Source organism: Cimex lectularius, unplaced genomic scaffold, assembly GCF_000648675.2.
Source record: "Cimex lectularius strain Harlan isolate CLEC.00 unplaced genomic scaffold, Clec_2.1 scaffold23, whole genome shotgun sequence".
NCBI classification, from domain to species: Eukaryota; Metazoa; Arthropoda; class Insecta; order Hemiptera; family Cimicidae; genus Cimex; species Cimex lectularius.
Genome location: NW_019392690.1, coordinates 1,205,270 through 1,231,283, shown reverse-complemented (window position 1 = coordinate 1,231,283; position 26,014 = coordinate 1,205,270). Strand labels below are relative to the sequence as shown.

General features: G+C 32.9%; 2 protein-coding genes across 10 annotated transcripts in view; both read left to right on the top strand.

Annotated features, from left to right (window-relative positions):
- Positions 1-24,725, top strand: part of LOC106673799 (serine/threonine-protein kinase N) — a 68,925-nt gene extending 44,200 nt beyond the window's left edge. For 5 of the 9 annotated variants that reach the window (XM_014406119.2, XM_024225906.1, XM_024225900.1 and 2 more), the window contains 16 exons: positions 9,510-9,622; positions 9,769-9,973; positions 11,009-11,166; positions 16,902-17,316; positions 17,432-17,519; positions 17,578-17,743; positions 17,809-18,004; positions 18,584-18,795; positions 19,848-19,979; positions 21,315-21,455; positions 21,539-21,718; positions 23,608-23,759; positions 23,821-24,040; positions 24,109-24,216; positions 24,287-24,427; positions 24,488-24,725. In XM_014406119.2, the coding sequence (XP_014261605.1) occupies positions 9,510-9,622; positions 9,769-9,973; positions 11,009-11,166; positions 16,902-17,316; positions 17,432-17,519; positions 17,578-17,743; positions 17,809-18,004; positions 18,584-18,795; positions 19,848-19,979; positions 21,315-21,455; positions 21,539-21,718; positions 23,608-23,759; positions 23,821-24,040; positions 24,109-24,216; positions 24,287-24,427; positions 24,488-24,631 (2,771 nt within the window). In that variant the 3' untranslated portion in view covers positions 24,632-24,725. The remainder of the gene's footprint in view (positions 1-9,509; positions 9,623-9,768; positions 9,974-11,008; positions 11,167-16,901; positions 17,317-17,431; positions 17,520-17,577; positions 17,744-17,808; positions 18,005-18,583; positions 18,796-19,847; positions 19,980-21,314; positions 21,456-21,538; positions 21,719-23,607; positions 23,760-23,820; positions 24,041-24,108; positions 24,217-24,286; positions 24,428-24,487) is intronic. The other 4 variants (XM_024225901.1, XM_024225902.1, XM_024225903.1 and 1 more) reach the window with 4 other exon arrangements.
- On the top strand, positions 11,914-16,061 carry LOC106673831. The gene is made up of 2 exons (XM_014406150.2): positions 11,914-13,015; positions 14,462-16,061. The coding sequence occupies exons 1-2, from the start codon at positions 12,500-12,502 to the stop codon at positions 15,530-15,532; spliced, it is 1,587 nt and encodes a 528-aa protein (XP_014261636.1). The 5' UTR covers positions 11,914-12,499; the 3' UTR covers positions 15,533-16,061.
- Positions 24,726-26,014: the final 1,289 nt, after the last annotated feature.

Sequence of the window (26,014 nt, the reverse complement as noted above, 5' to 3'; positions counted from 1 at the left end):
TGGTTTCACTGGTAGAATTTCTTCTACGGTTGCTGCAGTGTTGGTGTCTCTTCTACTTTGCAGATCTGCATGTGCCGTGTTGGGTTTTACCAATCACTTCAGATGTCCACTAAGTCTGCAGTGTCCTGTTAAGAATTCTGTCGGGGTTAGGAGTTTTCCTGCTTCCTTTGATTTATTCTAATGTTTCTTTCCTTCCAAAACTTGCCAGAAGGTTCCTGGGTTTGTGTCCAATGAGTGAATAACACTGTTTCCCTATTTACATTTTGTCTTTTTGTCTAAGGTACATTGTACATTCCAAAACACGGCAAATGTGGCGACACAGTTTATTAGTAGGTGTGATGCTATCTCCTCTGCTTGTACTTTGTAATGTTGGATTATACCAGTCTTTTCCAAATGCCCATTTAGTCTGCAGTGTCCTGTTAAGAATCCTGTTAGATTTCGAAGTTTTCCTGATTCCTTTGATACATTTCGATGTTTCTTTTCTTCCAAAACTTGCCAGAAGGTGGTTCCTGGTTTGTATCCAATGAGCGAATTCCATTGTTTCGTCATTTTCATTTTGTCTTTTTGTCTGAGGACTCAATGATAGTACTACTAATACCTATGCCACAGATGGGCTCAGGACCTATCAGCGGTATAGCAGCCCCTTTCCTTGACATCATTTGATGCATTTTCTCATTACTTTCCTTACAGAACAGAAGGATGTTGGATTGTTTATGTCCAATGATTGAATTCCGCTGTTTTCTCATTTTCATTTTGTCCTTTTGTCTTAGGTACTAATTGATAGTGTGAACGCCTAAGCCACAGAAGGGCGCAGGATATAGGAGCAGAGGCTTGTCTCCTTGCAGGGCGTTTGCTCTCTCGTTGCTTACCTAAACTGTTTAGTTTAGTGTTGCAATTCAGCACCATCTTTGAGCTAATGATGTTTGAACTTAGTGATTTGATGTCTGTGTGGCTATCTGACATGACAGATACAATCTTCTTATGACATTGAACTAGTGCAACTTCGGCCTGGAAGATACTGGAGACTTTGCCCATGGGTTCTGAGTATTTATTTCCAGAACTGAACAGTCCTTCCCCCGTACCTTCCAGCGTTCTAGATCCATCCGTGTACAATTAGATCGTTCCATTCCCGACACCTCAACTACTCGGCATCGCGGTCCTCATTCCATGTAATCTGCTGAGCAAATTTTAAACTGTATTATAAATTCGCTCAAAAATACCACTGTTCTCGTTGGAAAATTGTGATATTTTATGAATAAAATTGATAAAATAATAAAATTAGAAGTCAAATTTAAAGACTTTAGGATTCCTCGTTTTCGTCGGTTGCTTTGTGTTAATATCCCAGGACCACTATTTATTTGTTTTTTTAACTTGATTGGGCTAAAATCTCATTGAACTGGAGGACGTGAGAAATGTTCACAACGCTTAAATCTATCTGTGCGCCATCTTCAAGGTTTTTCTTAATAAAAAAGAATCGGCTAAATCCTTGACGGCATTAATTATTCAGCTGCGAAAAGTTCATAGTTATTCGAAAATAGTCCAGACGTCTGTCTCGCCACGAGGGATTTGCGTATGCGGGGCTAAAAAAGCTTTAAGAGGAAATCAAGACTGCGATATCTGAGAGAAGACCGAATCTATTTAAATATAGTTCTACGGATGAACAAGGTCATTAACGCATCACGTCTGATGAACCTCAATGAAAATCCTGCACGAACAATACACAAAGATTATTTTAAATAAGTATTAAAACTATTTAATTTAATTTTTAAGGTTGACTCAAAACTGTCCACTGTTTTACTTTTTTTTTTCTTGATCTGCCTTTATACATCATTAGATTTTTAGACAAATTTATCCATTAAAATTCTAGTTAACTAATTACTTTATAATAATTCATTTCTTTTTTTTTTTCTTTTTGTAACATACATTGAGGAAATGCTAAGCCTTTATGTTGAAAGGTCGATTTTTCCAGCCGACCTAGTTCGGCAAAGAGCGAGTAATACGGATGTTTTCGACGTGCGTTTTCCGTTTTCATAACTTCCATTTCATCCGTAAATTGAGTCAAGTCACGTATTTAATTAATTTATATATAAGATGGATTATTCTGCTTGAACCTATTGTAGTTAATAGCTTAAGTAGTTCGAAGAATTTGCAGTTAAAAAGAAGTACGAGTTATTATATTTTTAAACTATGTAATAAATAGTAATAGTAGTATGTAATAATAATACCCAGAAAGGTAACGACCAAATTACAAATAATAATACTATCAAATAAAAATTATATAGGACAAAACCGCGATAGTAAGTCAAAAATGAGAACGACCAAGGTCCACCACCCCGCAGACCTCAAGAAGAAATCTCAATGAAAAAAAATTCTTATTGTATTATCTAGCTGTTTCAGAATAAACGGTTAACCCAACATCGAACATGTTTAGATCAATTAATCCATTTTGAGTTTATCCGTTAAAACAGATGAATCGCGCATATACTGTCTTTCTCTCTCTCTCTCTCTCTCTCTCTCTCTCTCTCTCTCTCTCTCTCTCTCTCTCTCTCCACACACACACTTTACGTTAACTAACTACTTATTTTTAATTGCTACTTACTATTATTACTTTTAATGTTAACTACATAACTTTGCAGTGAAAATAGCGCGACCACAATTGTTATTGTAATCACACGTTGAGTGTAAGTAAAGTCATTGAGATCTACCTTTGCTTATATTTCTATAAATAAATCATTCATTCATTCACTCACTCTCATGTTGTCTAGTGAAAATGCCGAATTGTGCTGGGCTGGTTTGCGTAATTAGGAGAAGGATAATTCAAGTCACCGATACCATTTTAGTGGACAACTTTTTTTTTAAACGTGTAGAACAAATAAAAAACATCAACAATTATGAAACAACACAGTCACCTCACTAGATTTTGCTGCACTTATCTCACTATCAAATTCTTTCTGCTAATCTCTGTCATCTCTCTATCTATCTTTATGTCCACTCCTCTCCTCTCTCCTCTCTCTTATCTAACTAACTTTTGTGTATATTCATTTATCTAGCTATCTATCTCTATCTGTTTATCTAGCTGTCTAAATATATTTTTATCGCACAGATACCCATATACCTATTAGGGTTCGTCTCTGTAATTCTGTGCCATGAAATCACGTTGAGCTATTTGATTTGATTTTTTGATTGATAAGTGATTCTGCCATTAATTCTCAGTGCCTTTTTGGCACGTAGCTGAGTATTTACGTGCTTTAGTTCTACAACAAACTTGTATTTTGCATTCTAGGACCTATCAATGTGTTACCTGTATTATATTGTATATCAAATACGATATATTAGGTATTGGTTACGAGTTGAGATTTTAATGTATAATATAAAATTGAAAAGGTTGGATTACGTTAATAATAATTAAAATGTCAGATTTCCTCCTGTGGTCTGCGGGGTGAAGTACCTACAGTATGATCTAGGTCGTTATTAAAATTAAAATTATAGTTACTTTTCTGTGGACTATTTGTAGTAAATCGTGTACGTTTTCCCAGTAATAAAACAAAACAGTTTACAATTCCTGTTAAATTGTTTTATCCATAGAGTTGTTTGTGTTTTAGTTATATCTTTCTGTTTATCCTTAGCCGGAAATGTCTTTTCTTTAGTGTATTTGTTTATATTTCTTTCGGACTATGGTGAATTTCGTAAGAAATATTATATTTTCGTTCGTGTGAATAAAAGTGGTGAATGATATGTTCATGGTAAGAGAGGGTTGGCACCTGTTTTTCCAGGTACCATCTGTCAAGGTAGATAGCGTGTAAACTGTAGTAGATTAGACTTGTGTCTCATGTCCCTAAAAATCATTACAAATATTCTCTTCCATCGTTATGTTTTTCCTTAAACGAGAAACTGTTTATTTATACCGAAAATACCATAAGTGGTCATAACTTTTTTTTTAATTTACCGTATTTTCTCTCGTGGACTTACGTATGTTATGAATAATATTTGTGATAAAAATTGAAGATGCGTTCATTTATGGACTTGGAAAGTAAATCATCTTGGTCTCTGCATTAAGATTCCGATGGTTGCTTTTCCTCCTGACGTGCATAACAATAATTTTTTCCTTTTTCGAATGCACTTCACTTTTGAAAGCACGTTTCATACGTTCGGCGAATTTTGCCATTTCCACTTCACGTTTTGCTTATTATTTCTTAAAATAGAAGAATTTAGAATCTAAAAGATACACTTTTAGTGCATAAGTCAGTGTCTGGTCGAGAGGCCCTTGGGTGTTAATCACGACCTGTAGATGGCTCCCGAGAACCTGATCAGGAAACGAGGAATCTTCCTTACCCAATTAAGAATAGGTCATACGCGGTTAACACACGGACACCTGCTCCTGGACCAAAGTCCGCGCAGGTGCCCCTTACAGGGAAAGGTTGCGCGAGGAGTACCACATAATAGAATCTTGTCATGCTTGGCTCCTTTCAGAGAGCGTGTAGAAATGCCTTCGAATGTAAAAATGGTTCTCGAGCACAGTAGCGAGTTGCTGGTCCCCTGCTCTGATTTTTAGAGGATGACCTTTTTTTAGCTGTATACAGATCTGTTTTATGTGTTTTGTTTGTATCGGAGCATATATCTATTAGTGTGAATGCTGAGGGACTGATGGTGAAATGTGACATCACCATCGTCCTTTCAACAGTGTATGTGTGTTTAGGTTCGAAGTATTCCATAGACCCTAAGCAAGATTTGCTTATTACTTTGTGTGTAGGTTGATGGAGGAATATCGAGTGCTCCACCGACTAATCAGAATGAGTCAGTGTACACAGGTGTGAACGTATTATTTTTGTGCGACTGTATTATAGTAGTTAGTTAGTTTTAGCGCCGAAAATCCCCATTGGTTGGGAATCGACTATCTCCTGGGCATCTGGCTAAGGGGGATATTAGCGACCCAGCCGCATAACGGGGTAGGTGAAGTCATCCCCCTGAGGTATAGACCCTAGGGTCAGCCCCCTTCGGGGTGAAAGTCCAATAGAAGTTTTAAGTACTATACTAAAGTACTAATGAGTGGGAATACCGATTGAAATTATTTCAACAGGTAATTTAGCACAACACTTTTTCTCTTTTTTTTAAATAGAATCTTTGTTTTAAGTTGAGGAAAGATTACAAACAAAAATGGAACAGAGTCTTATTTCGTGCTTCACGTCATCTGCAATTTCTCTTTCTTGAACATTTCCTCTTTTGTTTCAAAATGAACCTGGCTCATTAACATTAAATCTCGGCGTTTCTTTGCTTTTTTTTTTAATTCCTCTCTCATTCAAAGCCGTTTGTAAACAGAACGTTGACATACAATCGAAACCAATTGCTATTAATAAATTCAATGTTAATGGGCTGATTGTTATATGCCCTTATTATCGGACAAGTTAATAGGGGAACTGACTACTTTCCTACTCGGGTCGATGAAACTTCGTACAATAAAAAAAAAATCGTTTGTTAAACCGTTCGTCACTTATGTATAAAGCCAATTTACAATACTTCCGTGTCTTGCCCGATGGAAAACAAAAAAGACGGCTCATTAAAGAGAAAAGCGTGCATAAAAGTCGGCAACAGCCGGACATACCATAGGCGTCGAAGTTATTCTGGTTTATTGACCCTCTCCCTTTTAAGACCTTTCTCGCCCGAGGCGGGACTCGAGCTCAAAAAATTTCTTTTTTTAACAATAAAAACGCACAATTGTTTGCGATTTTCTAAAATAAATAAATAGATCATTTAAATGGAATATTTGTTTTATTTACAGACTTTTGGATGGTATGTCATCAATTACTTTGATCAATATTTGCATTTAATTATTTAAATTAATTTAAATTGGTATAGAGTTTGAAATGATTTCTCCTGGAGGGGGTGTATTGTCGTAATCATCAATGGCCATTCATCCAAATTATTGTTTTCTATTTCAGATGATAAATTTAAATTAAGTATCAAACAGAATTTATCTCTTGGTGTCTGACAAATGTGAGTTTATATTCTTTTATAGGAAGAATTGAGGTTGTTTATCCCTGTCCTGAGGATTATTGAGTACTCTGGAGGAGAGAAATGACCAGATTTCTACATTTGTATTGAGTGTTGTGTTTATGTTGATTTATTGGAATGAATGTAATTTATTAGCGTGAAAGGAAGGAGTTGTTAGACCTTGCCCCGAGGAGTATCAAGAACTAAGGGGGAGTGAATGTGACCAGACTTCTATGTTGTCATATATGTATTGTATGTTTTGTATCTCCTACTTATTACTGGGTTATCAATCGAGTGGGGTCCTGAGATTAGTAACTTTAGAGTTACTTTTGACTCTGTGTTCATTTTCTCCGCATATTTAGTTCTATCAAAGTGTAATAGAAGCTTAGGGTTTCTCAGGTTTCCAGAATATTATTGTGTTAAAACATCTATATTTTGGGTTGGTTCAGAGTATAATTGAGTATAGTTTGGTTTGGTATCCCGGATCGTTTAGTATAAGATCGATTTATTTGAAGATGCTCAGAGAAAATTTATTAAATATCTAATTTACAATTTCATTGTACTAATTACAGGAAATTTTATTAAATGATTTACCTACAAAAAATGAATCTGTAGTGTGCATGATTTGGATAAGTTTGGATCCTATTTTAATGTGTTCAAAAATGAATATAAATATTTGTCCTTATGATTATAATTAAATCTGGGGACCGCGGTAGCCGAGTGGTTAGCATGAGAGACTCTGCGGTCGTGGGTTCGATTCCCACCGTTGCCCCTGGCCCTTTTTTCCCAATAACCCCCCAAATTTGAACACACATATACGAATTTGTCACATGGCTAATATGCATAGTTCATAACGCTAAAAAAAAAAAAAAATAAATAAATGATTATAATTAAATCTATTGATTTTTGTTACACTTCTTAATTTTAGATGTTGTAATATGACTGTACTTGTTGGGGAGGGGGTCATCTCCCTGTAATGTGCTAAAAGCAAATAAATAAATTACACATACAGACTTGAATATTCCATTTGTCCAAGATGAAATTGAAAATCTCACAAACCCTCCCAATTCATGCTTCTTCATGAATTTTCTGATATGAAGCCATGAAACAGTGAGTTGGTTGATAGGGATATAAATGTGACAAGTATCTTATGTGATGCAATGATCTGAATAAGATGTAGAAACTAATATAGCTATGTACAATGAAATTAGTTGAGACCTATGTGTAAAGAGTGAATGTAAAGGAAATTTATATTTTTTTTAAAGCACACTAGACTTTAATTCCAAAGGTAAAGAATATTGGTGCAGTGTAAGTTTTATTTTAAAAATAAAAAGCGATGTTCTCCAATTAAGCAAAATACCATTAAATGTAATATTTGACTTTTGAAATGGGGCATACAAAACTACATATTCCGACTGAATATTTTCGTCAAGATGAAATGCACTCCCATTATCAAAAAGTTCACAAAACTCTCCATACCACCGTAAATCAGCAGGTCCAAAAACACATCCGAACAAATTCCTCGAACCTCCTCACCATAAAGGGACGATGGCCACGAGATCTGCAAAGTGGTATTGACAAATAAACAGATAACTTTTTAGCATCATTGGAGTACTACCAACTGGTATTTTCTCCACTCTTGGCTTTAATTTTGTACATATTTCCTATCTCGTTGTTACTTGCTCCCAAATTGAGAGTAGTTGTAATGTTTTGCAAATTAGTCAGAAATCGTGAGATGCGGTCTGGTGTGATATAGGTTTCAGAAAAACATTTTCTTTATTGTGCCAATGTTTCGATCTTTATTGAGACCATCTTCAGGGCCTGGGATTTACGAACAGTTTACATTTAACAAATACATTTAGGATGTGGAAAAGTGAATTTATGCAATGCAAAATATATTTTTTTATATTCAATCAAAGTATTTCTACTCACTCAAAGTGTTTGTCTTCTGTGTAATTGTGCCATTCTTGCGTGTCGTGCTGAGAGTGCCAGTGAGATTTTGCTGTTTTATGTTTATATACATTGGTTTTGCAAATTAAAAAATATATGTATATTCTAATTCATCATGTAATTTAGGGTTATTATTTAACTTCACAACCTCTATTTTTCTTTAGATTATGTTAGGCCTAGTGCAGTAATATCCTCTTTCAAGGCTGTTAGAGCTTGGAAATGCTCCTATAAAAAGAAAAAAAATATATATATAGGTTGTGAAGTTCATATGATGAATTGGTGTACAACAACCAGAAAAAGGAAGCGTTTCATGTTAATTTTCATTCCGCTGGAAATATAATTACCAAAAGCATATCAATAGAAAAATTGGCTTCTGTTGTACCTCCACTCTATTTTTATACATAACAATAATAAAATAAATATGCAACTAAACTAAACATATCCATGAGAATTCCTCCTGTGGTCTGTAAGGTAATGGACTTGTAATTTGAGCCTTTCCGATCATCGTGGTCTGTCAGACAAGTATTTTGTATTTCATCATCTTCAGTGTGTCTATGTAATTTCTGTGAAGTCAAGTCTCTTTTATAAGGTAGTGAGGTGTTTGATTGTCGGTGCCTTTTGGATTAAGTTTGTTATTGTTAAGTTGTAGATTAAGTTGTTTTTTTTACTATATGCTGAAGACGGCAAAATGTGACAGACCAATGCGGGAAAAAGGATACGCAGAACAAGATGTTTAGTAAGGATCAAATTATACAAATAAATTAACATTATTCATATTTGTACTGAAAGAAAACCATAATGCCACTCGCGCAATAAAAGTGAGGGGAAGTGCGTCATTAGTTGGGTGACTTTTCTACAAGTCAACAGTGTGCTTTTTTTTTAAATAATTATATTTTGGAAAATCTATCAGAGATAGTGCTCCTGTCTGAGCAAAATTATTTCTTAAATAAATCCCTTAAAGGGTTGGAAAAATCTTTGAGCATTTGGTTAAAGGATATGTCTCATTTAGATTTTCCAGAATGTCACTATCACTCGTGTGAATGTTAAAGATTCTGTATACACAAGGTTATGATTCAAAGTAAAATTTTGACTGAAGCAATTGGTGGTTTAAAAAAAACACTTATATATAGACTTTGAAAGTAAATTGCTTCAAGATTCTGAAGATATTATTTTATTCAATTCATTACATTTCAAATATTAGTGTTCTTGGTTGTCAATTGACATGCTTTAGAAGTATCACCACTATGAATAAAATAACAATAATTTTAAGTGGGAACAAAGCTAGCACATGTCCAGTAATTTATGTAAATAGAATGGCTGCATTGAAGAGACTCATCCCATTCTTTTCAGGGCATAATTGCTATGTGGAAGAATAGGTGTACCCAAAGATACAGTTTTTTGAAATTTAGTTTTAAAAAAATCTCGTGTTAGCCAAACTGTGGATCCCGTTTTTTGTGTGTATTTTACATCCAAGGAAATACAGATAAATCGCAATTTGCCACACTCAATTCTTTATGCTACCATTGACTTTTTTCAATATCCAGGCTCCTAATGAAATAATTTTGTTTCAGAAGGCCTCGTCTCTCCTATGTCTGGCCTGTCAGTTGAAAATCAAGGGAACAACAACTTCTCAACAGACCTTCGGCTTGTTTCATTGGAAAAACAGCTCAACATTGAACTTAAGGTAGATTAATTTTTATTAAGCGAGTAAATATTTAATGTTTTGTTCATCCATTATTCCAGTTTTTTAATCAATAAAAAATCAATTATTTTACAAATCAAAAATTTGTTTGACTTTGCTTAAAAAAAATGTTTTTATTCCATTTAAAGGTGAAACAAGGTGCTGAGAATATGCTTCAATCTTTAGCTAGTAGAGAACATTCAAGAGACAAAAAGCTTATAGGAGAAGCACAGCAAATGTTAGCTGATTCAAAAGCTAAGATTGAATATCTTAAAATGAGAATTATGAAGGCAAAGCAAATCAGGAGTTCTGGCAGGCATGACTCGCCTCATAATGGAGATGCCAATAATCAAGGTAGTTACAATAGTACATTATTTCTTCTCAAAAATTTGAGTTATACAACAACAAACAATTTAAAATAAGTAAGAACAACAATCATTACAGTAATAATAAGTGAGATAACAAAGGGAATGTTTATAGCAATCCAGGAGCATATTCATTTTTGAATTTAAATCACCATCAAATTTTGGTGCTAAACAAGACCTCCAATGTGTCCAATCCCTGTAATAAAAAATCCTTTCTATGTACCTTATTTTACCATTCACAATGACTTAATATCCAATATGTTCTTCAAGTAGTGAAAAGCCACAACAAGAAGTTTCACAAACAATTATCCAGTCACACAAACCTTCGTGTCAGAAACGGTTCTTCTTCGCCAATTGCCTCATGACTTCCTAAGTGACAGTGAATAACAGTGAAAGTGATTAATGCTAATATAAAGGAGTGACTACTAATTAGTAGTTCCTCTTTTTTCTGTTTTATGTATATTTTTGCGATCATTTTGTTTTGTTTTACGCAGTAAAATGCTATTAAATTTACTTAAACTCAACAATTGATGCAGGTGTTAGTAAATTAAAAAATCACTTTTTTTACTGTATATGCGCTGACCCTGATCACTGTAAGGTAAAGATCCTGGATTCAAACCCGACATACTTTTCCAAACACTGGCACCCTGAGGGTTCATAATATAACCTGAGTTGAAATACCTTTTTTTTTTTTTATTGGCCTTATACCCTTGAAAAACAAAAAATAATCAGTTGTTTTTATAGCATAATCTATGAAATAATATTTACTATACCAATTGTAGTTTTCTGAATTATTTAGTTATAAAAGATATTGGTTGTTTGATTTCGAAGTTAATACTGAAAGCGTTGGGTTTTCTTTTTACACTATACACTACTACATTATTTGAAATGTGATTAATAAATTTAAAAAATACTGATAAAATGGTTTTGAAGTGCAAAAAACCAAATACTTCTAATATTTTTATATATTTATTTATAAACTTATTTTTATTTTATTTTATTTTTGTTTATTTATTTTTTTAAGACAAAATTGGAAGAAATCTTGAACCTCCCGGCCTGGAAGATCGTGTTGATGAGCTTAGGCACAGGCTGAGAATTGAAGCACGAGTTGTGGAGGGAGCAAAAAATGTGATCAGACTTCTCCAAAGCAATAAAGTTGTGGACAAAAAAGCTCTTCAAGAGGTATGTTTCTTATTATACAACTAATTGTAATTTAATTACTTCAAAATTATCAATACTGGCTTAATTTTTTAACTGTTTTCTGTTCTTTTGAAACTTTTAAATTGAAAATTTAATTTATTAGCCCAGCATATTTTACAATGTATGGATTATGAAAGTGTCTTATTTTGTCCGTTCGTCGTTAATCTTAATTGCATATCGGAGGGCTTAATGTCCAACTAACCAATGTCTACTGTGGACAAGGGGTCATATCAATTTACAATACATTTTTCGTACTATAAGCAATTTAAAAAAAAAACCATGGGCTGTGCTGGGATTCAAATACTATTCGAATGCCCTAACTGTTCACCCACTGCATCCCCTATCATTAATCTTTTAATTGCTTCTTTTTCTTCTTATATATATAAATAAATAAAAATTAAAGCAGATCTGAGCAGTTCACAAATTCTTTCTATAAATTGTGTTGAATCTTCATGTAGCGGTATTATTATAACATCTACAATTGTATATTAATGAATGAAATGAAAAATGTATAATACTAATGGCTTCAAACACAAATTATGTAAACTAATTGTAAAAAAAAAATTGTAATAAAACTGTGGAGGCATTGGAAACTTGTGTTGTGTAAAACAACATGTAGGTTATGAGGTTATGTAATTTATATTTATCTCATTATCCTCTATTCATTTATAATTTATACACTTATACACATTATTACATTTTACATAACTACTGAAAACATGCATATTTACATTTAAACAAGGGATTAAAGGTAGGTTTTACCATATACAAGTGTTCGTAGTAGATTAAAACAGATGGATGGCATTTACCACTAAATCTTTGTAAATTGTTTTAAATATGTTTTAAAAGGAAGTTTTGATAAAATGGTGAGGTTGACAAACGGTGAATGGCCCAGCTGAGAGCTCATAGGCACCTATTGGGGGTGGAGAAGACTAGGAAATATTTGCCATCTGTTCAAAAATAGATTCTCGATCTGGACTTTTGCCCATAGAGCAGTGTAAGCAGAGGGGGCTGACTCCCTGCACAACTTTAAACCATAAGATTGCAAACACTGTTAATAACATTTTATATTTAGTTTAGCCGAACCTCTCAGTTTAATTGCATCAGAATAAGTGTTAAAAGTTCTATTGTCGTCTCCCAAATAGCTAATATAAAAACAAGTGAAAGTGTTTTGAGTGATAGCCATTTTATTTTTAGACATGTTTGCAATATATTTTGGACCAGGATAAAAATGTTGTTAAAGCATGAAGCCCGTTTTATGTAAGACGTTTAAATTTATCACTTTCAAGAATGCACTGTGAAACTACTAGTTTAGATGTCAGGGAAGGAGTGGGCATCTTGCTGCGGAAACAGCAATTTTAACAATACAACAGCACCGGAAGAATGGTCAGTCCATGCCCAATTGACCTTCACACCCCAAGCGGGTAACATAGTTTTGACCACGAGTGATGGCGGAAGTGGATACGCTGCTAGAGGGGATTCGGGTTATAGTAGCGAACGAGTAGGAAGCCCTAGATGTTGCGGAGGGCTTGGTCTAACAGGAGCCCGGGCGACTTGCAGTGTTACAGTCGCAGGTCACCACACAGTTACACTGACTTGCTCCGAAATTCCTGAACCTCCCACAAATGTGGTGCCACCTGTTAATCAACATTCTCAGGCGCCTCAACAACAACAACAGCAGCAGCAGCAGCACAACCAACATTTTTGCTTTCACCCTCCTCATCCTCCTCCAGAAAAACAACATTTCACACCTCTTTTCAAAGATGCAGCTTCACAAACATCAACGTCTCAAGTCCCCTTGGTTGTAAAAGAGCAGTCTCGTAAACCAAAGGTAATCATTATATCAGTATATTTTCTGACAATTCTACATTAGTAAACCACCTCAGAAAATATTTAATTCATAACCAGACAAAGTTTATATTTATTATTTGTTTCCTAATAGTAAGAATTGATTAATTCAGTTTCTTCTCTAAATGGTTTAATTAAATGAAGTGTATATGTAAAACGTCCACATATAAACTGCTGTTTCAATATGATCATTAATAATGATCTTATCTGAGATCTGATCTGACTAATTGTGTGTACCCTTAGAAAAAAAATTGTCTTTCACTTTGTAAATAGACTTTTTGACATAAAACATTCTGTGTGATTTTAGCAGGCAGATTACACAATACATTGTATTACTTGAGTGTAACGGGTTTAGTATAATTTAATAATAAAGTGTAATATGTCTGTCCTTTCTAAACAGGAAGACTATTTGTCCAACTACCTTTCAGGTGTCAGAAGGGGGTCAGATCACAATACAGTACTTGTTAAATTCAAATCAGCATAGAAAATTACAATGACGATACTGGGAACCAAAGCCAGGCCCGTGGATGTAAACATGCAGTTTCAAATAACCCAATAAACTAATCAAGTGTATAGTTTACAACCCATATTACAATCTGGTTTTTTTTAAATAGTTCCTACTCACAGTAAGTAGTAACTAGCTCACTTACTGTGAGTAGGAACTATCTTTTTTAAAAAGGGATTGAACACCGCACTCATTCCATCATTCATAATTTCTACCCATATTACATTATTAAAAAATATTTCAGTCAAAGGGATTATTATCAGTTGAATTTTGAAATATTACTCTTTTCAAAATATCAAAAAATGAACTATAAAAAAGTCTAAATGGAATTTTCTGTTAATTTATATTATGAATTAAAACCAATTTAGGAATATACAGAAAGAGAAAGATCTCAAGCCATATAACTTTCACACCCTAATTAGGTAAAATTGTTTTGAACACTAATATGGAAGCTGAATTTTTGACGATCGGATTTTATATATTTGGCCAATGTCACAATTAATCATTGATCAATATAATAAGTATTTCTGCGACTTGAAATATGAAAAAAATATTTTAACGTTCTAATTTGATTACTTTGTCCAATAATTCTAATCATCATGTTGTCAGTCGTATATCAGTATAATTGTCGTATGATAGTTGATACAAAAAAAACTGTGATATTTTAATAATAATATTTTCTTTAAGCATCACTGTGCAGTAAAAATAATATATATTTATATATATTACTAGACAATGGACAGTGGTCTATCGTATTGTGATATATTTTATATAAATAAAATAAATAATTTGTTTGAATTCTATGTTTGTGGACAAGTTAAGAAGAAGCAAGGTGGTTAGGTGGTTTACTTATGTATGGTCACAACTGTGGATTTTCTGCATAGAATTCAAAAGAGTTCAAAGTATTTTTGCTTCCCTTTTCAGCCAGTGACTCGATCGCCAGCTAGAGTCAGAGGGAGCCCTTTAGCAAATAAATCACCAGCAAGTAGCAGCGAAGGAATGAAAAACCCTAGAACTGTGCACATCGATGTTTATTGCACTGGGTCTGATTCCGAAAGTTCATCATCTTCTGAAGAAGATACAATTTCAACACCACAGACGGTTTTTGAATCAAGTAATATGAAAGTACTTCATACCCGTGCTAATGGAAATCAAGTCCCACATGCACTGCAACGCCAAAAAAGGCAAATATTAAGTAATAGTAATGTGAATACAATATTCTCACCTACTGGAAGCCAGTCGAATTTTAGCACAGCTTACCCTTCACCTCGAAGCTCGCTAGTGTCCGGGTTTGATAATTTCAGTATCCCCAGTGAAAGCACTATTTCATCTAGAATGTCAGTTGAAAATAGTTCTTCTGTAACCACTTCTTGGAAAGATACCGACATTGAATCTACAAGGGCCAGCCTGAAGGAAAATGACAGCTTTGAATATGACAACTCACTCGATAAATTGAGGATAAAACAAAAAGAGAAGATTTGGGGGGAGCAAGCAAACACAGGTTTAAAAAAGGGAACGGGTTTCAAGAACAGGTCTCCGCCAATCACTGTAAGAGATGACGAGGATTCAAGTAGTTCCACTTCCTCCGATGAGAGTGACGGTTTGGCATGGAGTTTCGGACGTTATGCCGACCTAGAAGCCAAGCAGGGTTTAAAAAGGGAGGACACGGTTCGTAGGGCTAACTCTCAGTCGAGTGAAGTATCAGTTGTAGGCAAACAGCCGACGTGTCTCAGAAAATCTGGAAGCTTGAGCGACTCAGAAATCTCACCGTCCGGAAAAAAATCATATAAAAACTCTGGGAAACCTCCACCAATAAAATATGAACATTGGTCAAAGGCGCAAAAGTTTGGTCCGGTAGTTGGTTCATTGAAAAAGCCGGGACATCATGTGGGCCCTTCGAAGAATCCTGATTGCTCGTGTGATACTTGTCGATATTTTTTTGAACATATTTGTTATAGAAATCGTACTAGATCACTCGGAGATAATCCAAGTTAAGGATACAATTTAATGAACAAATATTAAAGTAATTAAATAATTTTGTTTTCTAAATTTATTAAATGACCAAGAAAAATTGAGTTTCTTAAAAATTTGGATCTTAACCGTGTATACCTCTCATGGGTTTATTAATATTATATAAATAAAATATTTGTCTATTTAATTTTTTAAGCTACTGATTGGTTTTTAACATGTGCTCATTTAGAATGACCCCCATCCCCTTCTTTTAAAGAGCCTTAAACCTTTAATAATATATCACTGTAATTTATTTTAATGAGATGTGTGGATTTAAACATTCAATTTATATTTTGTTATTTATTAGTGGTATTTTTATCAATTTAAGTTTGCAAAAAGTTGATTTTTTTTTTAAATGAGTTTGAGATGGATGTTTGGAAGTAAAATGTATTGTTTATTACTACTAGTGCTTAATTAAGCAACATCTTAATAATGCTTTCTAATGATTTATTTGAAAATATGCTTAAGATTTAATAAATATTAAGTTAAAAATTTATTTTTAAAAAAGACTGTTTTTTTTTCTCAGAACAATATTTTAATCTAAAAGTTCCTTTTGTTAAAAACATTTGTTGGTTTTTACTCATGTTCTTTATTAAATAACACCAATTTTGCCAAAAATTTCATGTTCATGCACCCATTTTATATGACAGGCAGAAGTTGGTTGGATATTTTACGTTTGTTTTGTTGTTAAAATAAACACAAAAGAGCATTTTATTGTTTTATTATTATTTTTTAATATAAACTAAGTTAATATTGTGCCCCACTAAAAATCAATATTTTTTAGTTCATGTATAAAAGGGAACATTTTAAAAAAATCTGTAAAATCTTTGTCAAATATTTAATTTTCTTTATATTTTGTTTATAACTTCATTTTATAAACAAAGATTAAAATAAATAAAGTGTTTTGAGTTGTTTTTGTTGCTCATTGGCAATTTTCCAGATTCATTTTATTCGTTTGCGTATAATTTTAAACCAGATGCAGATTTATTTTGTATGAAATTTTGCCATGTTCTTCTAAGGCTAAAATAAATATTTTTCAGAAAGTTTTTGTTCAATAAAAGTTTAATAATTTAATGATGAGATCTTAGTCTTAAATAGTCAATTTGAACGTTAATTTTTTTAATTTAAAAAGGATTATGACAAAATAAAATTCTCGACCATGGACCATTGCTGGAGAATTCATAAAATAAATAAGAAGAGAGAGTATTTAGGCTTCATTCTTTTTTTTACTTTTCAAGAAAAATTCTAATCAAGTTCTCATTGAGGATTAGATGTTAAGACAATTAAGCCAGTTATATATTTAACATAAACCAGTTGTATGTTTTTATGTTGTTCTCAAACGATTTTATCGTAGGCGCAAGTGAATCTGTGTGAGTCTTCAAGGAAATTAGACCTTCTTCGCAAATCGTTAGAGCTCCGCAGACAAGAGTTACCACCGGATTCTTCTACCGCCATGCTGCTGAAGCAAGAGTTGGAAAGTGTTCAATCAGCAAGCCCAGTACCCGTCATGTATACCAGTCTGCAACCTTTCCGCGATAGTTCCAATCGGCCTTTGTCGAACCACCCTTCATCGCTCAACAGGACAGCGGCGGTAACAGGAAAACTTGAAGTCAGGCTCATGGGATGTCAAGATCTCTTGGAAGAAGTTCCAGGACGTTCTAGGAGAGAAAAAGACTCATCATCTAGTCCAGGCGACCTTCGTTCTTTCGTAAAAGGGGTGACTGGCAGAAGCTCAAGCAAATCATACAGTGTCAAGGATGAAATCAGTAGTAAGTTAAAATTTCTGTTAAAATTTGTAACATATTTATGTTTATATAATATTTCAATGCAAGATAAGTAACTCTTTGTTTAACTGGAAACTGTTTAGAATATGTTCTTTTCTAGATGAAATTATGGCCGTAATAAAATTAGACAATCAAACCGTTGCTCAAACTAGCTGGAAACCTTGCTCACAACAGGCTTGGGACCAAAGGTGATTTTTAATAATTGTTAATTTATATTTTCAAATAAATTTTTGTTTTTTGCCTTAGGTTTTCAATCGAGTTGGTTAAATCTCGTGAATTAGAAATTGGTGTTTATTGGAGGGATTGGAGGTCATTATGCGCTGTTAAATTTTTACGGTTAGAGGAATTCATCGATGATATAAGACATGGTATGGCTTTGCAGTTAGAGCCTCAAGGTTTACTTTTTGCTGAGGTAAATCTATTGTAAGAAATTGACTTAGGAATATACATAAACACTTATTCACATATTTATTACAGATAAAATTCTTAAATCCAATGATATCGAGGAAACCGAAGCTTCAGAGGCAGAGAAAGATTTTCAAGCAACAAGGAAAAAATTTCCCAAGAGCAAACCAAATGAATATAAATGTCGCAACGTGGGGTAGACTCCTTAAAAGATCTTCACCGTCAATTCAACACGGGAGGACACCATCTGAAAGCCCTCCTTCATCTGGTAAGATCTCGTTTAAACTAAAATATTCACAACTGTTTATTTGTTGGATTGTGTGATTGTAATAATGTAAATCGTTTTCCTTCATGCTTGCCAAAGGGATGGCATTTTGTTGTGATAATTTCAAATATAACCGTGCTAGAGCTGTACGAAATATTAATAATAATTACCACTACAGATTCGATGGTAAGGAACAAGCAAGTTGTCAAGGCACTTTTTTCCCAATTCACAGGCACAAACAAAAAATTCTGTGTAGAGAATAAACACCATTTCCTGTAAGGAACATAAGTTGCACATTTTTGTGATGCAATCGACTTAAACCATCTATCATTTTACTTTATTCTTAATTATTAAAAAGTTTGTTTCATTAGAGCACAACACATAATTTATATTATTGAATTACTACCAAACTTGTTTAAGTAGTTAAAATTGTATAGCTTACGATGAACATAAAATATTGTTTTGTTGTTGCTGATATTTTTTAATTTTAATTTTTTAAATAGCCCCCCTTCCACTCTGTGGTTTAGAGCATAATCGATCATTTTTTAATAATTATAAACAACTTTCATGTATTTTTTTCAGTGAGGGTAGTTGAACCGGTAGAGAAACCTGAAGCCCCTGGGGAAACTCCTGACCCAACGATCGGAGGACTAGGAGGCGCAAGACCCTTAGGAATCGCCGTTCTCCCTCCCTTGCCACCTGATACTGTCCCTATTCCTTCTAGTATCGCTTCTAAAAAGAGGCCACCCACGATGCCAGCTCCGCCCCCACCACCTCCAAGGCTCGACATCGAGGTAAATTTTAAATATTCAGTTTGCTTCACTTTTAAAAACCCTTGTAAATTTTGGTTTTATAACGTTAAACTACAACTGTGAGTATAATACAGTAGTATATTAAATTTTTTAAATTAAAGATACTCAAATTGACCAAGGTTATCTTAAGACATATTCCTTGAGGATTTTTTTGGTTGTTGATTAACGTAGATTTTTTTTAAATATATATTTTGCATAATAAAGTCTCATATAAGTAAAAGAATTATCTGGGAACCGTGTTTTAAATTCAATTGATTTTGACAATTTTTTTAAATTCTTTTATTTTAAACATACTTTATGTTTTGAGCATTTAATGTTGTCCGAGATTTCTGTTTTGAGTTTCATTATTTAGATTTATATACCATTAGTTACATATTTCTGCTGTTGTTTTTGTCTTCTTATTTTTGTTTGTTTTGTTATGTGTTATCAATAAGAATTGCAACTAAAGTTCATTTTTGTTCTTGCTTCCCAATAAAATATATGCATTTCATTTTTGAAACACAAATAACAAGATTATTATTTGCAAAAAAATTCTAGATATTATTTAAGAACAAACTAATTCTCATTTTATCAAAGTATTTATTTCATGATGACTTCTTTATTCATTAACATAAAATTTTAATATCGTGAAAAAGAAAAGAGTAAAATAAACATATTTGTTTATAGAGGTAAATGTTGTTGTATATATTAAAATTTAGCATGTTTGTACACACTATGTAAATATGTTATATTCACCCTTCTTTTGGTTTCTGGTATCCTCACTCCTTTTAAAAAATAATATAAATACCCTTTGGATATAAAGATGCACCTCCAAAGCACATGCTATGTATAAATTATTTTAAATCACTGAGAGTTTTTTCACCGTTAGTATCACATGCACACCTCCTGTAGATTGTTATATTCCGCTGGATATGGTAAAACGGCAATACTTTTCGAACATTTTTGGCTGGAAGGAATGAGGGTATTGGAAACCTTTTGAAGTTTCTAGGGGAGGGATTAGTTTTGGTGAAGGGTGGGACGTGTTGTGGTTCCAGCTGGCAAGTGCTCTCAGGGAGTTTGATTTCCTTCAGGAGGAAGAAAGGCCAGTCCCGTTGCCGAGGACTATCATTAGCACTCCTGTGTCGATACAACCTTCACCCCTCATCGAGTTCCCACCTGACGACGAGGTATGCTCTGAAACATAAAAAAGTTAAAACGACGAGAAATTATTTATTTTTGAATGTTTTTGTTTTTTGTTTAAAATCGCCTTCTGAAAACAAAACGTCTACAAAATAATGCATTTTCACAACCTTTACATTGTCAAAGGTTTTGATTTGACTTTTTATTAATACTATCCAATGGATACATCAGTTTTTAAAGTTTTAATGAAATTTATTTTAAAAAAATATATAATGAATTTTTCTTTAACATTACATTTTTTATTGATTTAAACATGTTTCAAAGTTTTTCTCACTAATTTTGTGGACGTGGTTTTGTTTTTGTACGGTATTTCGGCCAAATACGTTGTGAAATTTATATAAATATAACATTCCCAGATAACTTTTAAACTAATTTTTTTCTTCTTGCATGGAACCATTTCTAAAATCTTTTTTCTTAACATTATAATATTAGTTAAAAGTAATACATATATTTTTCAATCTTTGGTATCCTGTCCCTAGAGGATGACACTTATAGCCAGGTATTTTAAAATATCAAACTACAGCCTTTTCTTCTTCATGTTTATTTGTACAAAATGCCTCTTTAATTGTTTCTTCAAATTCTGGCCCGACCTTTCCATCCTAGTAAGATGAAATAAACCGCTAAACTCACAAATTCAACCCTTAGTCTTTTTTTATGCTAAACTTTTCAAAAACCGTTTTCATACATTAGTACATCATTATACAAAAAGACAGTAGTAAGAAAAAAACTTGCATCTCTTTATTATTTTACTATTTAAATTCTTGCGCATGATAGTAATTAAATGATAAATAGTTGTTCATTGTTTGCTCACAACATTTTGAAATGCAGTATTGAATTCACCAAACAAAATTAAGCTGTATTAAGCACCTGTAAGCACTGATTTGTTTTTAATGATAAAAAATCATTACTATTCTTTACTGTTCGTATGATGTATTTTTTATGATGCAAAAGCTTCTTTTTCAAACACAAGTACACTTTATTTGCAATCCAGATGAGCACTGTAAGAACACAATATTCCAGACTTCAAGTTTATAATGTAAGAAACTCTCTTTCCAAGGCTTCGTTTTACGATGATAAATTGCCTTATCATCTGTGAAATTATATTGTAATAAATTTTATCTAAATTCTTTTGTATAACATTTTATTATTTTCTTAACCATTTTTAATCAATTATTAAAAACTTGAAAAGATTCTAATCTATTAATGCTTAAATGTTTCTGCAACTGTAGTTTTCATATAACAAGTAGAATTCTGGGGTCGGAATAATTTACCGAGCACTTCTATTAACATTTCCTTCAACTTTTTATTTTATTTTGTTATAGCCTGAATTTGATAGGCCACCACCTCGAAATTTGGAATACAGGGATAGTGCATATGAGTCCAGGAGGCATTCACAATTTTCAGGAATCTCAATGGACAACTTCAAACTTCTTAGTGTACTAGGAAGGGGTCACTTTGGAAAGGTAGATTAAATCACAAATAATAAATATTTATTCCACTTGGCCATTTGTGTCAAATAAAATAATATTTTGCAATATGATTTTAGGTTATATTATCTCAGTATAGAAATACTGGAGAATATTTTGCTATTAAAGCTTTGAAGAAAGGCGATATTATCGCAAGAGATGAGGTCGAGTCATTACTGTCTGAAAAAAGAATATTTGAGGTTGCAAACACCATGCGACACCCATTTTTGGTCAACCTATTTGCATGTTTCCAAACAGAGGTAAACAATATTAATTTTTTTAAACAGATAACATTTATATCAGGATGTAACAAAAATGCAAATTTTCTAATGCATATCAAGTACATTTACCAAGAAAATTTATTTAATCTAGTTAATCACTTTTGCGATGAACGTCACTGTCAAGACTAAAGGTTCAGCAAAGTGGGTGTAAAAGATGTATTGAGTGTGTGTGCATAAGTTGTTTTCGGTTTTCAGAAAAAATGTTCAAACTTTCAAAAATAAATTTACTTTACTTGTAATCCAAAACATAATTTCTTTATAATTTGTTGAAGTCGTGGGGAGTGGTCAAGAAAGATCACTCTTGACCGCTCCTCACAACTTCAACAAATTACGAAACAACAGGTCACAAAGAATACATTCACACAATTTCTTTAGTTTTCTGTAACATTCTGTTAGAAGAAATATCCCTTTTATGTAAAAGTCTGATGAATTAGATGGGAAGAAATTTATACGTCCAATTTTCAAAGCGTTTTTGTTCAAAAATTCCCTACTTTTTAATGGTTGTTTAGGGAGAGGAACAAATAAAAGTCGAGGTGCATGGTCTTGAGAGTGTTGAGGGGTCAGGCAACTGTTGCCAACCTAACTCGACAATTTTACTTGAGTGAGTACAGCTGTGTGAGCCATGAGGTTGTCATGGTGAAAGACGACTGTGTCTATTCACCACAGTTTGACGTTTTTCCTCTAGCTGGGCCACCCAATAAATAAATTATTATTTAAAATAAATAAATAAATTATTCCTTGAATATCCCACCAAACAGACCTTACAATGGTGCAATCCTGCTCATGAAGTCAACGGTAGTGTTTCGTTCTTTTTGCAAATAGGAAATAAACCCTGCCTATTTATTGCTATTCAGTTGTAAAACACAGAAGTCCGAGATCTAATTCTTCTTTCTATTGTTGTGCAATGTAACTGACATCACCGACAGTAATCTATGAGGTTCCAATGACAGACATCACACCATACACAGCCTGTCAAAACTGCCGCTGCTAAACAATATTGGTAAATTGTGCGAGTCTTTTGCCACAGGCCTACCTGGGCAATGTAATCACCCTATGCATCGAAAATGATGGCATGCAGACTGTTGACGATATAGGACCATATGGTGTAAGACAGTTAATGACACCAGGGGAGAGGTTTGCCCGCACATAGAACAAGCAGCATGGCGGCTTGATAGTGGCATAACATCATCTTGGAAGCAATTTATTGCCCTACAGCTTAATACAGGCTGGGCGAGGAGAGATTCCCCTTTAAACCAAGTGACTAATAGATCTGCTACAGTTAATTTGTCCACATCCTCCAATGCCAATAATAAATTATCACTTTTAGGCGTTACACAACGAGGCTGGTCTTTGATCTTTCTCTTCTCCATTACAGAAACGTCAGAACCATTTATGACCCATATATTCAATTATTACTGTCATAAATTTCGACAGGCATTACCACTCTATCGAACTCGTATCCGAGCAATGCCTCAAATTAATTTTATTTTGCTTCTGTGTTGTACAGTCACAGTTTACCCTAGATTGACTTTTGGGATCAATTACCTCTTTCTTAAGGTCATCTTTCAATACGAATTTTCCACCCTAGAGCTAACAGGGCTAGCAGGTAATAAAAGATGCCTTGAAAGTTGGTTGAAAGTCAAAATTTAAATAAAATAAAAATGCACATATTATGCATGATAGTTTTAGGTTTGTATCATTCTAAATGTCATTGACTCAAAACTGCTTTAAACTTTAACCTTCGTGACATTTAAAAAACAAAATATGTAGATGTTTGTTACACCCTGGTAAATTTTAAATAGTTTTATTAACAAACATTGCTATTATTATTATTTTATGCTATCAATTAACCATTTTTTAAATTTCAGGCTCATGTGTGCTTTGTTATGGAATATGCTGCTGGAGGTGATCTTATGATGCACATACACGCAGATGTATTTTCCGAGCCGAGAGCCGTGTTTTATGCAGCCTGTGTTGTCCTCGGTTTGCAATACTTGCACGAAAGCAACATCATCTACAGGTAATTCGATCACATTTTTTAAAAATATTACTCGTTAAATAAATTGCAATAATTATTCTAGAGATTTGAAATTGGATAATTTGCTTCTTGACACCGAAGGCTATGTGAAAATAGCCGATTTTGGACTCTGTAAAGAAGGGATGGGGTTCGGCGATAGAACTGGCACTTTTTGTGGTACCCCTGAATTTTTGGCTCCGGAAGTTCTAACAGAAACGTCCTATACTAGAGCTGTCGATTGGTGGGGACTCGGTGTTTTAATTTTTGAAATGCTTGTCGGAGAGGTAGGATTTCATTTATTTTTCAAAAATTTTACAATGTAATTAATACCGTAATCATGTTTTGTTTTTAGTCTCCGTTTCCAGGAGACGACGAGGAGGAAGTTTTTGACTCAATTGTCAATGATGAAGTCAGATACCCTAGGTTTTTATCATTAGAAGCAATATCAATTATGAGAAGGGTAAATTTTTTATCGTCCAGGTTTTCATATTGAAGAAATTGAAATTAATTAAAAGTTAATTAATTCACAGTTATTAAGGAAAAACCCAGATAGAAGGTTAGGCTCAAGCGATAAAGACGCAGAAGATGTTAAAAGACAGGCATTCTTTAAAAATATCCAATGGGAAGAGCTTTTAATGAGAAACGTCAAACCGCCTTTTGTTCCAACAGTGGTATGTTGTACAAATCAAACTTATAATGACTTATTTTTGATTATTTGATCTGTTTTTCAGACATCAGTTGAGGATGTGAGTAATTTTGATGAAGAATTTACGTCGGAAATACCCCAACTTACACCACCGAAAGATCCTCGGATGTTAACTACCGAAGAACAGGACTTGTTTAAAGATTTTACTTATATGGCTGACTGGTGTTGAACGAGAATAACAAAAATCGGCCTAAATAGTTTACATTTATATACAAGAATTGCAATGTTTATTTAGGACAATCCTTACAAGTTACACTAAACTTAAAAAAAAAAAAAATGCTAATTACAATGAGCTTATCATGTGGCCTTGGAGACCTGTTGATATTAATTTCAGAGGTGATTTTTCTAAAACAAAAATCGGTTTCCAAGTTTACACATTTATAACCCACATGAAGATATCTGTGATAAAAAGTCAGCAATTTCTTCCTCTTTTACTCCCATCTTTCCAAGTACCAATTCATAATTGTGCTTTTAAAAATTGTTTATTTTGTAATTGCTATGCTGCATTACAATAATTATTTTATATGAAAGGAATGTACATAGACTGTATTATAAGTATTATATAAATAATAAATCACTCAATCTTTTAATAGTTATTTATTATTATATATTTTTAGTTTTAATTTATTACAACCGAAGTCTTTTGTACATAAAAATATTAAATCTAGAAAAATTGTAAATAGATTTTATCTCTCACACACAACAATTATTATTTATTTAATAGAATTAAAATGTATATTATGATAGTCCAGTCAAGTCAGGCAAAGCTATTTTAAATAAAATAAACTTTTCTATATACTCTTTCATATAAAATAGCTATATTCTTATCATTGATTTCCATTTCAAACAGGTTGAAAATGTTCATTCCCTTTATTTAAAAAATAATAATAATTTTGAAGTCTGGCTTCAAACATATTTTTGAAAGTGTTAAATAAGGCAAAAAGTTGGTAGATTTAATTTACATATTGTACCTCGTGTGTGACTGGACTGGGCACACAGATTTTTAACATATTTTAATAATATTGAAGAAAAAAAAAATATTGTTATTCACAAATGAATTCTATACTATATATTTATAATTTGTAAATAAATATTTTGTAAATATATATATTTTACTTGGGCCATATTTTCTCTAAAAAATGAACTAATTTTTGTGTGCAGTGCCTTCTTTTTAATTATAATTTCCTTGAATGTATTTTTTTGTGGCCAAATAACATTTTGTAAGTAGTATTTGAGTAGAGATTGTTTACTTTAAATAACGGCAAAAGAGAAATATTGAAAATTTGTAGATGAATAGTGCCTTTATCCAGAAGTAAACGACCTTTTTCCTAAACAGAAAAAATATTGGAGTTTGTGTTAAATCCAAATTATGTCAGTTTACTACAAAACTCATAAATTAAATGGAAAGAGGTTTCAATGAACATGAAATAACATTAAAATTGTATTAAATTGTAATTGAAAGTTGGTGAATTGTATAAAAACTGATGGTATAAAGAAATATATATTGTTAATTGTTCAATGTTTTGTTGACTTGCTTTCCTTTTACTTTTCA